The 17,974-nt window shown below is 43.2% G+C and overlaps 1 protein-coding gene across 1 annotated transcript in view; it reads right to left on the bottom strand.

Moving 5' to 3' along the window:
• CLVS1 (clavesin 1) overlaps positions 1 to 17,974 on the bottom strand; it is a 95,864-nt gene that overhangs the window by 16,444 nt on the left and 61,446 nt on the right. Inside the window, exon 3 of the mRNA XM_075024335.1 lies at positions 990 to 1,100. Coding sequence (XP_074880436.1) covers positions 990 to 1,100 — 111 coding nt within the window. The remainder of the gene's footprint in view (positions 1 to 989; positions 1,101 to 17,974) is intronic.

Genomic DNA, 17,974 nt, shown 5'->3' with positions numbered 1-17,974 from the left:
TGGAGGGGGGAATTAGCTTTGGGGAGTGCAGCTGATGAATTAGACTGGCACTATAAACACTTCTGAAAACCCCAATTTTCTTGCTTTCGGCACATAACACTTCCACTTTCTTAAGTACCAGATCAGGGAAAGTGGAAGTCAGGAATAATGACTGATTGTTGCTACTGTAAGAGGATAGAGGCTTGTACAAAGAGCAATGAGAAGAAAAGGGAGATAGCGGAGCTTACTGAAAGAAGATGTGAAGAGAAGGTCCTCAGCGTCCGAGAGGGCAACCCAGCCCCGTGCCCCAGGACTGACATTTCCCGGGGGTGTACCACACTGGGTCACCACTTTGCGCCACTTCAGCAACATTTGTCTCTCTAATCCCTCTTTGCTTTCAGGCTGGTACTACCCTTGTCCTGCCTGGTCAGACACATCGCAGGGTGGGCTCTGGGGCTTCCTGAGGGATGATCCAGTGGTTGTTTGATAGACTGCAGCCAACAAATGACTAAGATGACTGCAGGACCACAGTTCACATGGGTTTCAGTGGGGAAGACCTACCTCTTCTGCAGTGTGAGCAAACAGCCTTCAGGCATGGGCATTTTTTGCGGAAACAAGTGAGTTACCACCATGTGAAAACAGTCAACTTGCTGAAGGAATGAAATAGGAAATTTTACTCCCACAAAAAGAGTTGAGCTGAAGTTTCCCTCACTGCAGGTGACCTCAGCCAGGCCTGATAATCCCTCCACATACATTGCCAATTCTCTCTATGCCTGAGCATGTCCCATTAAAATGTATCTACACTTTGTTAGTGATAACAGCTTTCTGGTCCCTGGCTGAGTTATTGATTTAATCCAGACCATTGCAAACTCTAAGTTTTAATAACAGCAGCAATTCTCTGAGGCCGTATGAAAAATGCAGAGAGCAAAAGAAGGAAGAAAAGAAAGCAAGCAGCTACTCAGCTACTCCAGCTCTGCAGCTTCCTATCCCCCCCGGCCCCATCTAATTACCCTTTTCCTTGTCTTGTCTTTGAGGAACGGTTTGATTAGCGTGTACAGGGCATGGATGTACCAGGGCTGGTTGACAAAATGGACTCCTCCAAAACGGGCAGGAAAGCTGTCCTACAGAAAGAAAGAAAAGGAGGGCAGTTAATAGATGCAGTGCTTTAGTCCGGCAGTCAATAGGATGAAAGTCAGAGGAAGAAGTCTGCCTTTTTCCATCTGCAAACGAGCACTGGGCTTGCGGGGAGGGGGCAGGAGGGAGATGGAAAAAGAAGGGTGCCTGGAAACGTTTGCATCGGTTTCCTCTGTTAGCAGACGCAGTCCCTTCTCCCCTCCACGCCCTAACGCATCGATTGCTGATGATTTAAAGTAGGCTCTCCAGCCACTTTGCCTGAACATTTTTTAACTCCATCAGGGCATCTGACTTGGCTGGGATGGGAGGTGAGAGGGGGTTGATGAGCACCGCTCTCTTGAGGGGAAGCTTTCTAATTTCTCATTGTACAGAGTAAGACAAGCCCCTGGTTCCCACGCACATTGCTGCACACAGCTCACCTTTTCACCCTTCGGCCTCCCTGCCTCCCCCCTGCTAAAATCATCATTACAATGGCTGACCTTTCGGGGTGAGCAAGCAGCATATTATGGGAAGGAGGATGGGTGGGAAATGCTGATAAGTGAGGGTGTAGGGAGAGCGCACCATGACGGCACCATGGAAACTGCCGGAGCCCAGCGCTCGCTGCCAGGCTGTGCACAAACACCCTCGGCATTAGCATGCAGGTAGCGTCCCGCCGGGGAGGTGTTTGCAATAGCGTCCTACTCCGCTCAGCCAGCGTGGCACGCTTAATAAAAGAGGAGGTTGCTGGCGTGTCTTTAAAGGTTATTGTATATTGTGATGGGTATTTTGCACCTACGCTCTCATCTAACAAATGTCAGTCAGTCAGGAAAGAGGCTAGGATTTTTTCGCATTGCATAAATAGTGGGACGACCGCTGCTCCTGTGGGCAAATATGCTTCCAGCAAGAGGAGAGGTGCCTGTCTCTCCCCTGTGGAGGGAGATTCTGATGAAGCCATCCTCATCCTGCATGCGCTCCTAACTGCTACAGCTCAGCGTGTACAGACAGAGCATAATCAGGTCTCTTCCTTCAGGGCTTTGGCTTTGGGACTCAGGCAAGTTCATTCCCCCCACAATTAGCACAGGCTGTCCTGGGGCTTTCTCTCACCTTCCTCCAGAGCATCAGAGATTGAGCACAGCTGGTGAGGATATGGGGTGGATTTGTGAGATGATATGGAAAATCCCCTTATACACCTGCTCAGTATAGCTTCTGTGCTGCTTCAAGGTCAATTTTTTCCCCAGATTTAGCACTGTGTAGGCGTCCCACCACCCAGGGCAGATTGGCAGGACTCTCCATGCTCTTTAGCACTGACCATGGATTGCCCCAGCAGTCATCTTAAACCATACTCTGGTAATGTTTGTGAGTGGCCACAGGCATTAAATGACACTTTTTTCTTTTGCTATACAGTAGTAAAAGCCACTTACACCTCAGACGCGTCAGTTGACCTGAAATCATTACAAATCTCAATATTGGATGCTCTGTGCAAGACTAGTGGGTGGTCAGGTCAGCATGCAGGAGGCCGAGCAGTGTAACATAACAGGTGATCCCATTTTAAATCCCAATCAACTATAAGCTGAGCTTTTAAAGGATGGCACATGCTCTCTTGAGGTGTTCATTCACGATAAAGACAACTGTATTTCCATTGCTGCTGGAATATTCATTAGAATTTAGGGATGCAGCTCTGACTGATATAAACTACTGCAGTGCTGTGGGTTGCAGTGACTTCAACTGGGCTGTGCTGAGAAACAGCTGCAAAGAGTCTGAGCCCACCTAAATAAAGCATTGACCAACATAAGTGTGAAGCCCAAAGTGGTTTTCTACCCTGTGATAATCTAAAATTGGGTTTTAGAGCAGACCAGAGGCAAAAATGCCCATCTCATGCAAAATTCACATATTTGGTTGCTTTCCTCCCACATGGGAATGAAAATTTGAGGATTTGAAACCTTTCACAGAATATTCTAAAAAAAGACCAAACAAATAAACAAAAAAACAACAACTAAGAAATATTGGAATGTTCCATATTTGCTTTTTTTTTTTCAATTCTGTATTTGTCAAGCTGGCTGCCATCCCACAAGCTGTATCTCTAAGGGAGGAGCTCTGGACTCCTTTGCTCTTTGGGGCTGAGCTGCCACAGCTGTCCCAGGTTGTACCATAGGAGCATAGGTCAATGTAGAAGACACAGTCAGTCTGAAGGAAAGGATAGTAAAGAAATGAGAGATGAGAAGCAGGGGAATAACTTTAAGACACAGAGATTTATACTGACCCGAAAAAGAAAAATTGGTTTGCCTTCTCACTGGAAAGCACAGATTATATTAATCACAACCTTCAGTGAGAAATGTCGGTCAGACTTCATTTCCAAGGGGGAACGTGGGTTTTTTAGAACATGTTGACCAGCCTTAATGATACCACATTACCCAGAATGGTCTGAATGCTGAGAATTATAGGAACCAGCCAGAGGTTTAAACTGGCAGACTGCCTCTGGAAAAGGTTGGCTAAGGAAAAAGATGTTATTTCCTATATAGAAAATGAATTTTATGTCCACCCAACATAGATTGTTGAGTCCATAAGCTAGATTCTGTCTGGTATGTCAGTAGATTGCTACAGAAAAGCCCCTCATATAACAGTTTTATTTAAAGGCAATTGCTTTCTTTTCATTCTGAAGGTACACCCAAAAATGCACAAAGACCCTTGAAAAGGCAACATGATGGCCGGGAAAAAAAACCAACCACCAAAGGACATTTTTTTGTGTGTAACTTTCTGCTTATTTTTGTTCCTTGCCCTATTAAGCACATTAAGCTCAATTTGACCTTCATCCCTCAGTCCACCTGCATTTGTAAGGCTGTCAATTAGAACAAGGACAAAGACAAAATTTTTTTTTAAACCAAAGAAATTTGATATGGGAATCATCCAGATACTGTTTGGAACCGCAACATACCAATTTTGCAAAAGTCCCTAATTAGAGCAGAGCTGTCTTGGAAAGAAAAGCTCCCGTCTGGAGGTCTGCCTTGCACAGTTCCAGGAAGATGTATGAGACATTTCCCACACCCCACTTAGTGTCTCTGCTGCTTTCCCTGGGGCAAGGTGAAAGTAGCTGAAATTGATTTTCTGCTGGAGAGCTTTTGCTTTTAGGAATTCTCCTTTGATTTCTCATGTCTTGTGATTCCTTGGGAAGGTGTATTTTATAATGAGGTACATTTTTTGGAGCCTACTGTGAAAAGGACCCTGGGACCATGAGGCCTTTTCTTAACCTGATTCTTTGTTAAAAATACCTAATCCTGAGGATATATTTACATTTTATTCCAGTGGCATAAATAAAATATAGTACGCAAGAATTGGTCTAATTATTTGTGGGCACTACTGTCATTTTATCTGAAAACCAGGCTGGACGCATTAGCATGTCGCTCAGAGCTGAATTTGCAGCGTGAATAAATACATCCAACCCCGTGCTAATCTAGCTAACTTGCTACTCAGCAATAGCAGGGAAGAAACAGTGAAAGGAGTCCAGATACCTGCCTGGGCAGCTAGCTCACTCCAGAGTCAGACTAGGTCTTCTTCGTCGGGACCTGAAGTGAACTAAAACAGGGCATGTACCTAACCAAACTGCAGTGGCCCCTTCCCAAAGCGGTGCAGGCAAACCTAGAGAGAGAAAATTGTCCAAATGCAGGGTTTTAGTTGTTCCTGTTGATTGAATGAAACTGGTGCCATAGATGGGACTTCTCTTTTGCCTGATTTGTCTTTTTTTTACTTTATATATTTGTTTCTCTACTGTTTTCAGTTATTCCCCTCCGCATCATCCCCAAAGAAGAGAAAGAAATGAACACTTGAGTGCCACAGTGGAGCTGCCACAGACACCCCAAAATCCATACAGGCCTCAATATCTCTTTTGTTTCAGATTGGAGAAGTGTCTCCAAGCTTGCAGTTCAGAGGAAAATGTTATGGAGATCATTGTTTCCCTTCTCTGCCCAGACCTCCTGTGCAGGGAAATTTCTGAACTGAAATTAGTGTGGGACTGAAAACCCTTGGTACACAATGTTCCACTAAATAGCTTGGGAGCAACAGCTACTAGGTGAATGAGAGAGATTTTTTCATTATTTCTGCCTGTTCTTGCTTTCACGACATCTATGTCTTTTGGCATGAACATGCATCAGAAACCTTTTAATATGTTGTTGTTCTGAACTGCCTGAAAGCTAAAAGTCAAGATGATCTTCCAGCATCTCCTCACATCAACGTATGGCAGAAAAGCAAAACAATCTTTGCAATACCAAAATTAGGAATAAATCCAACCTGATGCTCCGGGTCAATCTTTTCGAACTGCATGAATTGGCTTCATAAACCAATGTCCTGAGCTCAAAAATCAAATTATAGCATATTTCTAGGCCACAAGCCATCTGAATTTTGTGACAAACATTTTTAAAATGCTTTCATAACTTCTACCATTTGCAATCAGAAAAGCAAACACACATCTTGCTATCCAAATGCACTTTAATCTCAACCATGCTTGCCAGTTGACTGCAAATCAAAATATAATCCCCTTTCAAAGAAAATAATTTCCCTTAGATTCAGGAAGATTTCAATCATAAACAAAACTGTTTAAACCAAAAGGTCATTTAAACTGAGGATAAACGCAGCATCTTCATGCCCTTGCACTTACATAATCAGTCCCCGTGGTGGATTAAAGCTCCCACAGACCATATTAATAGTTCAGGAAGCTTTTGTTAATAGTTCAGTGATAGTTTCTCCACGGAGAGTTTCTGTGAATGTATGATTTTAATGGATTGGCACGATAAGGGAAGGAGGCTTTCTGGTCTCCAGCTCTGGATCCAAATTCAGCCTCTGAAACAGTGGCAGTGGTTATAGTTGCCCCCGATTTTACAACTTCGTCAGATATTGGGTAGGTTGTGTCTGTCAAAATCACGTTCCTGAACGCGTTTTAATGAATGCCATGTAACGCCCTTGGTGCGGACAGAGCAGGCAGGCAGTCGTATAGAGCCTGCTAGGGGGGAAGGTAAAGTGGGCCCCCTCACGGCTACAGCTGCGGCTTCTAATTTTAATGCAGCTCCTAGGAGGTGAATGCTTAATTCGGGAAATCCCAGGGGTGGGAGGCGGTGGGAGGCAGCAGCAAGGCCAGGGGCTGTGAGGACCCTGGGACGGGGCAGGTCCCGCACCTCTGGGGCAGTCCCTGGGGCTGCGGGAGACGGGGCTGCTCCCGCTCGCTCGCCTGCTGCGGTGCCTGCTCTGAGCCCAGGCACGTTTCAAGCCTCCGTCTGGACAACTTGCTCATCTTTCCGTTATCTCTTTTTGCTCCCCTGTGTTTTTGAAGAGATGGGAATGCAAAATTAATGTTGCCGGTGGCAATAATTGCAAACTCGTTTGCTTCTACCTTGGCATGCCCTCAGAGTACACAGGGCTAGGAAATAGATGCAGAGTAGGGGAAAACCATTAAAAAAAAGACATTAGTGCTAGCAACATGGCAGTCCTGATCTGCTAGAACATGACCGTAAAAAGAATTTTTGCAATCGGGAAGAAGTCATTGATTTGGGGTGAGTTGTGACTGTAACTGCTCACACCAAAACGCTCTCTTTTCTTTGAAGCATACAGTAGCAAAGGACTGGAGGAAAATCACAGGAAAATAGGAGTGCTTGGTTTATTTTTACACTGCATACCCGCATATGTAGATGAGTACGCTCTGAAGTACTGCTGTCAGGGAAGTGGAACTGAAAAATGAACATTGGGATGCATTCTCCTAGACATTTTTCATTATGTTTGTTATCTCTCCCGCTACACTTGATAACTTTTAAAAGTCAGTCATTTGCAGTGGGTTTCTCCCAGTCATTATTGCACATTAGTGAGGTCCTACAGAGCATCTGTTCATGGGTGTTGGCAGATGGCACCAATAAATCAGGTTATAGAACACAGATTTCCTCAGTAAACTTTGATTTGTCCTGATAGAATCATGCTGTCATATCATCTGGTCTAACAAAATAACTTGTAACCTTGGGGCAAAAGGGGGATTTCTTCACTACCTTTTTTACAAGAAACCCTTTGCTGAACCAGCTCAGAATAATTTAGGGACAGAAAATTTCCCAGAAGCACTGACTCCATTGGATTGACACCATACCCTGGTGCTGCTTTTTTGCTTGGCATGTGCCCCTGTTGATTTCAGTGTTTCACACATGTAAGGTACAGACCGAGGCTCCCTCCAGATAAAAAGTTGCATAAATTATATTGACCAAGAAACAGCAGGTTCATTCAGGGGCTTGGTTGAGGACGTAAACAGAGAAGAGAGAAATTCTAAAGGTGACTAAAAAATAATAACACAAAGAGCATTGACACACTGGTTTGGAAGTAGCCCATGCATGTGCGCGACTGGGGTGCCACAGTTTGCTCTCGATTAGGTCAGATTAGGTGAGGTCAGATCAGGCAGCTTCTGATGGAGCAGGAAGAGTGAAAGTCACACGCTAAAATAAGGAGGGGTAGATTGGGTCACAGGAACAAGCAGCAGCATGGGAAGGGACAGAAATTAGCTGGAGGCTATTTTTCAGAGTTAGTTTAGGAACTTGCCATGATCTTTGCAGCCAGCTCTAGTAAACTGGGATAAATCGTCTCCAGTGTCCTGATTTTTGGTGTAAACTGTAGCTCAGAAACAGGTTTATATCCAGCTTTCTTAAGTGAGGGTGACTGCAAGCTGAGTTGCTTCTATTCCTGTATCTCACTGAACATGAATGTCTGAAATTAGTTGTGGGGGAAGGAAAAAACCAGCAGGAAGATCATCAAAGCTGAAAGTAGTTTAGGGCTTAATTAGAAACTGCAAAATGTGTTGGGCATAGTGCAAGCGTGGCCTGGAGCCTTGCTGGATGAACGCAGGTGCTGCTGGCTGAAGTGTGTGACCAGAGGTCGGCTGTGATGCTTCACTCTCCCTGCGACACCAAGCCCTTGGCTGGCTGTGACCCATGATCTTTGGTTGCTCACTCAAAATCATCATCAGAAGAAAGTGTCTGTGTAAATGTCAGGTTTCTGAGGGAAGTAACCTCCCTCCAGTCCTTTCCCTGACACTAGGAGTGAAAGCAATGCTGTTTGTCTCCACTTGAGCCATTGGTGGGTTGCGTGGGTGTGAGTTGCTCTCACTTTTGGGGGTGTGATAAAGAAGTGGGGGTTTTTGTAGCCGGATACTAATGCAAGACCTTCTGAAGCAAAATGGCCACCAGTAGAATGAGCCCATCCAGCAATGAAAGTAAAAGTCAGCATTAGGACATCTTTAAGGAAAGACCACCCCTGGAAAAGAATCCACCCAGGATGACTGGGGTGAAAAAGTTTGGCATGGAAAACTTGGCCCCCCAAATGTTCTATTTTTAATATACACTTTTTGAAAAAGAATAACTTAAACATTTTTTTGAAAGTAATTTTTAAAGTTAAGCTCTAAACAAAATTAATTAGTGTTATTAACCACTGTAGCTAAAGTCTGCTATTTTCCTTAGCTGACCTCATTTAAACCTCTCTCTCCCTACCTATTTCTATTTCCATAGACAGGCCTTGCACCCATCCTGAAGGGCAATAGATCTGTGGGACACTGTGGTTGAAAGCACAGGGAGTGAAGGAGTTAGGGCAGAGAAGAAGATGACACTGAGGCAAATCCACTAGGATTTAAAAAGCTGTTGGAGGAGAGGGTCAAGTGCATGCAAAAAGCCAGTCCTGAAAAGGACAAAGTACAGCACCTTATTTCATGTCCAATACTGAGATTTAAAACAAAAAAACCCTGTACAAAGACTGCCTCTTCAGATATGTATTGTTATGCTGAGAATCTACATCATGTACGTAAAACATTTAGTCTATATTTTCTTCACATCGCTGCTTGCTGTATCTGTGTATCTGCTCTCTGCCAAAACAGCAGTGTCTGAGCGAAGGGGCAATGAAGGCCAAACTGTCATGGTGAGGACAAATGCCCACAGCATTAGTTAAAAACAGCCAAAGAAAAGCAATTAAAAAAGGTCTTGTGGCACTTGCCTTTCTTCTCAGGAGACCTATTGACTTTGCAGAAAAGCTTTCCATCTTGGCTATGAAAGCACCAAGGTGTTATACAGAAATCATACAGACAGTCGTATTACACTAGTGTTGTGATTGAAAGCTGATGATGGAGAAAAGGAGATTTTATTTATAGTGCTAGGCAACCTATTTGGTGCTGAACAGAAGCCTGCTGTAGCTTGGCTTGAACAAAGCCTGGAATCATCTTAAAGCTTTTGCATGTGCTTTCACATATAGAGTGGCATGTAAAGGAGATTATAAACTATTATTGTGATGCGATTATAACCTAGCACGGGGCAGAAAAAAATGATCAAGCAACTTTTTTATTGGCATTTGTTGACTGACTGAAACAAACCATTTGACAGAGATGATTCCCTTTCCCATAAATTTCTCTGCATCTAGCAAGAAGTTAAGAAAACTCTTTGTGTTGACTTCTCCATACAGCTCCTTGAAGGTATCATAGCCTTCTAGCACCCATTTTCTCTGCCAAACAGAAGCTAGATTCCCATCTTATTTCACTAAGAATTTCAGTTTTTACCCTAATTTGTTTCCTTTTAAAATGGAAGGTTTCCCTTCACGTAGGTCTCACACAAACACTTTTAAAAACAATTTCTATAGTCTCTGTCATCCTTGACAAATGTACTCTGATGAGTGTCCCCATGGTGAAGATATTTTTTTCAATTCTTTTCTTCTCTTTCAACAGGACTCTGTGTGTGTGTGTGTGTGTGTATGTGTGTGTGAGGGTGGGTGGGTGGGTGGGTAAGAAAACCCTGTGACCTACTTTGTTTTAAAGGGAGTCAAAATGCTAAATGCCTGTGCAGTGGTGGAAACCCAGCCCTGGGGGGATTCAATACGAGACAACTCACGCTGCATTAGATAAACACCTGACAGCAGCAGCACCTTTGCTTCATGTACAACCTCTTAGTCTTCAAAACAATAGAAGTCTAGGGGAAAAAAAAATATCTTTTATTATTTGCATGATTCAGTCTCTGTCCTGGTTCTAATATCTTAGTGAGATTGCTTAGCTTTCTTATCCCTCCATGCTGAAGGGAAACTTGTTTCATGTATTTGTGTGTCACAAAGTCCCACATAGTCGCAGGGCTGAATTGACAGGAGCCGACCGACGTGTTGCCTCTGCAATAAAATGTAAATTCTTTGTGTCTGCCCTTTTGTGATCTCTTTCTTTTTTTTTTCTTTTTTTTTTAATAATGGAGCAGTGCCTTGGTAATGAGAAACCTGACCATAATTGAATGTCCTTGAAGTAAATTTTGAGAACAAAAAAAGTGAGTAATACTTAAGATACGTGTGGAAATATGTAAAGATACATGATGGAAAACATTTTTAGGAAAGCTGTTTTTATGGTGTTGGACAGCATTTTAAGTTTCATGACATTTTCTACACTCTGCATTTAAGAAACAAGATATGAAGACCATTTTTCAGTGAAGAACCTTGTGCTATGCAGTAGAGAGAACACACTGATATTTTTTCCCTTGTGGTCATAAAAGTAGGAATTGCTAATAGCATCACCAACAGCTAAGATTGTCTGATGATCCATTTGCATTTTGCTATGACTTTGCCAGAGTTTTGCATTTTGGGCTCAAATGTTTCAACAGGGAGCTAGACACGTTTTTTATGGGAACAGTTTTGGGGGTTGGAGGGTGGGATTGAGGAAGAGATCTGAGTGTTTCTCAATGGGCTTGGGGGAAAAATATTTTTTTCTGCACTTCAAAAATATTTCTATGCCTACTGGTGGGTGGAGCCTTTGGGGCATGGACCCGACCTTTCACAGAAGGTTTCCCTAGTGCACGTGGTTTTACTGCTGCAGTGAGAATTTGCAGCTGTGTGTTGGCATATGCCAGAACTCATTGAAGAAAGTTTGGAGGTTGAGACGTTTCATAAGCTGGACTAGTCATAGTGATACCCTCTTCTCTTAAAAGCTATGATCGGTCAAAATCCTCCGATTTCGTCAGCTACGTTCTCCCGACAGAGCAGCTGCAGGCCTGACCTGCGGGTGGGAGGCAGAGCTCTCCCTGCAGTGGTTGCTCCTGGAGGTATCATAAAACACAGGTGGAGTCAGGGGCCCCTGAAGCTGTACTTTGATACCGGGATTCCTCCTTTTCTATGTGTGTGACTTTGCCATTTTAATGTTCTTTTTGTGCCGTGTTCACCACGCAAAGCAATGCTAGCTGGCAGCCAGTGCTGCTCATCACATAATCGCTCAGAATCCAGGGCTTTTATCAGTCTGGCTGCGTTAAATGCCGCGTGAACTTTGTAATTTTTGCTACAGAAAATACATGCTTACACTTTCTGCAACAGCCCTCTCATTTCCACAACACAACTTCCCTTCAGTTCACGCTTCTTATTCCTCACTACCTTCTTTTACTGCCACCTTAACTCTGACTTCAAAACAACTTTAAAACACAGTGGTAGAAAAATGATTTCTGCTGTCTGTGTAGGTGCAAGGAAAGCAGGGCGCTAATCAGTGCAGCTTCCCAGCCTTTTCATTATTATCAGCCAAGCATAGATATGGCTGCTGGGATAATTCCAGGACACTGTCTCAGTCCTTTGACTGCTTCTGTATTACCACCTGCTCCCACTAAAGTCCCTGAACAAGAGGAGTCTGAAGGTTACCAGTTAAGCTTACTGCCTGAGTAGAGCTTTCAATGCCTATCCCAAAAGGTTATTCTTAATTGTGTTTTCAGGCAGCACAGCATCAGTCTGCAAGCTAATGATTCCTCCATTCTCCTGTTCTACTCTTAAAAATTTGTTCTGATTATTTTTTCTAAGGCCAAGAGCAGAAAAAAAAAAAAGACTTCTCTGAATTCACTAAAACTATAGCTAGCAGGAAGGTGTGACCCCATTTCTCACCCACCTCAGACTAAAAAGCCACACAAATTTTCCTCTTCCTCCTTCTTCTCATATTGGATTAAAGTCACGCATTAAGTACTGCTACATGAAGTCTTAAAGGACTTAGGCTTTTTCCACCCAGAGGCTTGGAGTGTGCTGTGCCATATCCCTGCAGGTCATTAAATTTGCTACGTAGATACAGGGCAGTCAGTCTATACCTTCTCCTTTGAAGACTTCCCATCAAGAACTCTGTCCACCTGAAGGCATGCAGCAGCATATCCGCCTTGTTAAACTCCAAGCGTTTTATTACTTCTCCCTGCTTGCGTACCAGGCATTTGCAAATCAGTGGGTGTCGTTTACCTTGACTTTAGCAAGGCTTTAGGCACGGTGGCCCATATTGTCCCTCTAGCAAATTGGGGAGATTTTGTTTGGAGAGGTGTAATACAGTGTGGGTGAAAAATTGATCAGACTGCTGGGATTCAAGTGTTGAGATCAGAGGTACAAAGTCTGCCTCATGGTCATTTGCTAATGCTTTTTCTCTGGGGTTGATATGGGAGCCAGTAGAGCTTAATGTCTTTATAAATGGGTGATAGTAGGGAGTAACTAACCCTCAGAAGATTTGCTGATGGTACCAGGCTGTGGAGTACAGCTGATATGCTGGAGGTTAAGGCGGAGAGTCCTTATTCAGAGGGATCCTGACAGCCTGGAGACATGAGCTGCTGGGAACCACATCAACAAATGCAAAGTGTTTTATCTTAGACAGAATAACCCCATGCAGCAGGACAGGTCAGGCACTGAACGACTAAAAAGCAACTTTGCAGAAGTGGACCTGAGCGTCCTGGTGGGCAAGTTGAATACGAGTCAGCAGTGTATTTCTGTGGCAGAAGTGACCAACTGTGTCCCAGGCTGCACTAGCAAGTGTATAACCAGTGAGGGAGGGAGGCGATTCCTCCCCTCAGCACCTGCGAGACCACATCTGGAGTGCTGTGGCCATTTCTGGGCTTCCTGTTGCAGGAGAGGCTGACATACTGGAGTGAGTCCCTCAGAAACTGCCGAGATGGCCAGGGACTGGAGCACGTGGCATGTGAGGAGAGGCTCAGAGAACAGGGTCTGTTCAGTCCACAGAAGAGGAGGTTAAGGAGGAATCTCACTGCTCCCTGCAACTAATTAATGGGTGCCTACAGAGATGACAGCCAGATTTTTCTCAGGAAGAAAAGACAAGGTAATCGAAATGAGTTGCAGTTGTGGTGGAAAGCCAAACGACATACTAGCAAAAAGTTTCATGGTGGGCAGTCAAACACAGGAACACATTTCCTGCAGAGGCTGTGGAAACCCCATCTGCAGAGATGTTAATATCTCAGCTGGAAAAGACCTTGAGCGACCTAATGTAAACTCAAACGTGGATCTAACTTCAAAGTTTGCCCTGCTTTAAGCCATGAATGGGATCAGATGACTCACAGAGATCCCTTCCAACCTTAATCCCATGATTCCGTGGTATTTGATATGTGCGGGTGTGCATGAACCTGAAGTTTTCAGACTGTTCCTGCCCTGTAATTTACTTAGTCATGTTCCACACTTATTGCTGACTGATCTCTGGTTACTCAGGGCTTCAGGTTGCAGTTTCCATTTAAAGCTGAAGCTTTTATCATCTTTAAAATATGCCACAGAATTTATTATAGACTAATGGGCAGGAAGGTAAGGCTTATTTATGACATGCTTTGCTGCAAAACCCATATTATGAGCATAAATGACAGCAATAAACAAAAGAAAATAATCTGTTCTGACCAGAGGATAATCTATATCACTAACTCCCTGCATCGAACTGTTGTTCCAAAAATGAAGGATTTCCTTGTTATCAGGAATGTGCTGGGTGAACAGAAGTAATCAGAAAAGCTGCATTCCCTATTAACTGCTACAGTATTTCAAACATGCCCTAATGCATATTAATCCCACTTACGTCCATCAACTTGATTAAAACCTCTCCATTACTGAAATCTATAACTGGCACAGAAACGTATCAGAGCTTAGGAAAGAGTGTTCATTTATGCTGTTCACTGGACAGCCTTCCAGTAGTGATAGGGTATTTCTGGTAGGAAATAAACAATTTCTGCTGGAAATCCAGCAATTTGGAAAACATTTGGAGACTGCAACCAAAGCCAACATTTGTCTGCAAGTGTTAGTGAGAAGTTAATAGTATTGCTGAAGGCTTAGCAGATGTTTGACCTGGGATTCTTTTATTTTTCCTTTTCTTTTGGCAATGACACATTTTAATCATATATATGCAGTAGTGTGCAGGTACAGTACATCTTTGCACAAAAATGCAAGATAAAGGCCACTGACAACACACTTACAATGCAGAGGTTACACTAATATCTTGCTTCCCCACTACTATTAGGGGTCTGTCTGGGAAAGTCAGTTCACTGCCTATTGCTACCGTTCTCTCCAAAATTTTAAGACCAAACCGCTAGCAAACTTCTTTCTTCTTTCCCCTTAATTCTCTGCTCCAGGCACTACATTGTTTCAATTTTGAGCTTAAAACAAATCTTAGGCACACAGTGTTGTACAGTCTGGGAGACTCTACTCTGTTAAATAGGCTCTGCTATTTGAACTGGTTGAGGCATGAAGGGGTTCAGGTTATGAAAGCTCGCTCACTGTGAAATCCATCACTGAATGCAGCAAATTCTTCACTCAAGGTGATTATTGAACAACTGATTTTCCCAAGAATAAACAAGCAAGGAAATATCCTAAACAGAAAAATAGAGAAGTTAAATGTCTTGCCAGCACTGAAATTCTTTCTGACTACAGAAGATAATTGGAGTCGTTTGCGTAGTATGTCAGTCTGTACCCATAAGCCAGAAGTGCCACTGGAAAGGTAGCTTAATTTCTGATAGAGAAGTTCTGAAGCACCTTGATTGTTAAAAATATTTTCCCATTAACTTAGACAAAGGAAGCTAATTATGAAAGATTATTACAGCAAGTTGAGCACTACTCTCAAGGTAAAGTGAAATATGTCAGATGTATGTTTTTAAACAGACATTACAAAGAAAGTAGTAAAAATAAAATTATGTTTGTGATTGATAGAAAGTTAAAAACAGTTTTGCAATTTTTTGAATCAAACTCAGTTTGTGATAAGATCACTGTTAGATTCTAGGAAAAATAATTCAAGGAAGCGTCTACTGAAATACCCAGAATCACCTTTGGCAAAGCAATTAGCATTTCTAAAGCAATGAAGAACTTGTCTGAAGTTTGAGAAGGTTAGATGTTGCTTTGATGCTGTGGACATGAAAAGAAATCCACAATGTTTCTGCAAATGAGATTGAGGCAGGAAAGCATAATGCTGTCAGTGTGGGAGCCCACAGAGCCCAAGACTGAGAAACCCAGAGCGGACCAACAGCTCATGCAAGATAGTGTCTGCCATTTGTAAAAGGATCACAACACTACATGGGCATTTACAAGCATCAGCAGACATTTGTAGAAGAAGGAAGCAGACTTCTTGGAAAAAGCATAGTAGAAGGTGAATGGGCTCTCCACCTGAAGGTCCATGGGACGTAGACTGATTTTCCATGGTGTTTAGGTGCCCCAGGGACACCAATATCAGCAAGGACAAGTTACTGATGGTAGGAGTCAATGAAACTCCGGTCTTATAGAGGTAAACCTTATTCCATTACAGAATTATGTCAGTAAGTGTTCGGATAAAGAAAAATATTGAAAAATATGGAAAAGCTAAAATTTATAATAGTACCAGAAGGAAAAAAAGATGCTTATTATGGACATTAAGAGATGCCAACTTCTGGATCTGAGAGTGAATTCATTCAATGGGCTGACAATTGTTGACCACAACTGAAAAGGAAACTAAGGATGCTTTCAGGGAATACAGGAACTCCTAACAGGGCATAGAAGAGAGATGAAAGGGTCAAGATGGGCCATGGCTCATCTATCCAAGAAATTTTCTCTTCCCATAATTCAGGCTACAGTAAGAGAAGCCTATTGCTCTAGGGAGCAAAGGATAACTAAGAAGAACAAGTGAAGGTAGTGGTCTTACAGATCATGTGAAAAAAACAAGCAAAAACATTGAAATTTTTCATTTGCATACGAATGACCTAAAAAATGGCATCTTTTGCAATGTCTCTAATGAGAAACTGAAAGGGCAGTAACACTCTGGGAGGTGACCTTATGAAACTGGGGCATCCATTTGTGCATGATCATTATCTCTTTAGGAAACCATTTTCTCAGAATGTCATCGGGTTATGCTCAGAGCCAGAAGTTTTTTGCTTGGAAATACAACACATTTGACAGTGTAAACAGTACTAAGTTATGCATCAATTATGTTTGATATGGGGGAAAAGTGTAAAAAATCCTGTCTGGAGGCTGCAAGCAACTCTGAAAGCACAACAAATTCTGACATAAACTAAACAAATTAAGATGTAAAGTGTACAGATATATTCCAGAGAACACCCTGGGAATGCATCCCCCAGCAGACCCCTCAGATGGGGGACCTGTAAGGAAATTTGCACATAATCAAGCTGCCTGCATCAACCTCTTGAGAGGGCTATTGAAAAGATACACGCAGGAGGGGTATGTCACAACCACGTCTGCATTTAACATTGTGAAATTATTGTGGCACCAGTGGTGCACTGGAGGTCACATGAACTCTGAAGACAAGATGCCTGTGCTTGTCAGCCAGCTGTCAGAGCCACTTTGGTCTCACAGGTGTCTTGAGACAGACAGAGCAAAGCAGCAAGTCCAGTATGGTTTGTGAAACAGTCTAGCAGGGATACAGGTGGGAAGCAGTCATGCCAATGTGCAGTGGACTCATCCCAGATGCAAGCGACACTGCTGCACCAGATGGACACAAGCAGAGGTGGTGTAGGTGGAGTAGGTTTTCTCAGCTGAGGCAGATGAGCCCCAGGACACGCAACAGCAGGAACTGAAGGACCCGGCTGTGGCAGAAATGGCAGCATGGATATTACAGCTGAGATCCAAGGGTCCATGTGACAGTACGGCGCACCTCAGGAGTTAATTCAGCACTGGTAACTGATGGTCTTTGAGATTCTGAATTGCATTAAAAGTCAGTGATGGTGTGCCTAGGAAGGGAAATTGTGGGAAAATAAAGAGCTTGCAGTAGGACCTTAAAATAGCCACTTGGTAATAAATGATTACTGTTCCCTTCCCCTCCTCCATCAATCTAGCCATGACCAGTTTATTACCCCCACTGTTGCTGTGCTCACGACTTGGAGTGGAAACATGAAACAGCACTTTCTTTCTATCTATCTCCTTTAGAAGTGGCAAGAACAACCTCTTTTCCCTCACAGGGGATAGGATAAGATCTCCCACACTGCTTACACAGACCAGATTGGTAGGAAGCAGCAGTAAGGAAGAGAAGACAAGAAGGAGGAAGAGACGACAAGAAGGAGGAAGAGGAAGGTAGGAAATGTGTTCTCCCCAATGGCATTCTCACAACTGGATAATTTCTCTGGCTTCAGATCCCCTGGTCATAACAGCAAACCACCTGCTCACGGAAAAAGCACACTTCAGGAAAGGATAAGTGGCTTAGTCATCCAGTCACATCACAGCTCTTCAGGGTTTCTCTAATTTTAGTAAACACGGTTTCATTTTTAATCCTGTTTCTTCATTCCTTAAAAAACATTTTGATGTCGCTTGTATAGTTTCATCTGTCCATTCTTCTAAAAAAAAGACGTGAGACAAATAATCAAGCATCCTACAAAGTATAAAGCTAGTAGTACCAGCAATTGTGCTAACAATAAAGCACAACTGCAGTTCAAATATTCTGGAATCAGATACTCTACAAGAGAGTTTAAAGCACTCGTAGAGTCTTTACTATAAGAGTATCAGCCATGTTTAATACCAGTGACAGCCAGGTACAAGAACAGCCCTGGTGTTTACAGCAGGGGTGCAGGTCTCAGCTCCCCGTGGCAGGTCTGATCCTTCTCCAGGATGCATCCCAAGTTATGGACCCATGTGGGCTAAGTTCATAGGGCCATCTCCACCCTGTGTGGCT

Source organism: Buteo buteo, chromosome 3 (assembly GCF_964188355.1).
Source record: "Buteo buteo chromosome 3, bButBut1.hap1.1, whole genome shotgun sequence".
NCBI lineage: Eukaryota > Metazoa > Chordata > Aves > Accipitriformes > Accipitridae > Buteo > Buteo buteo.
Note: the sequence above shows the minus strand (reverse complement) of the source record. Positions and strands in the feature narration are given on the sequence as shown.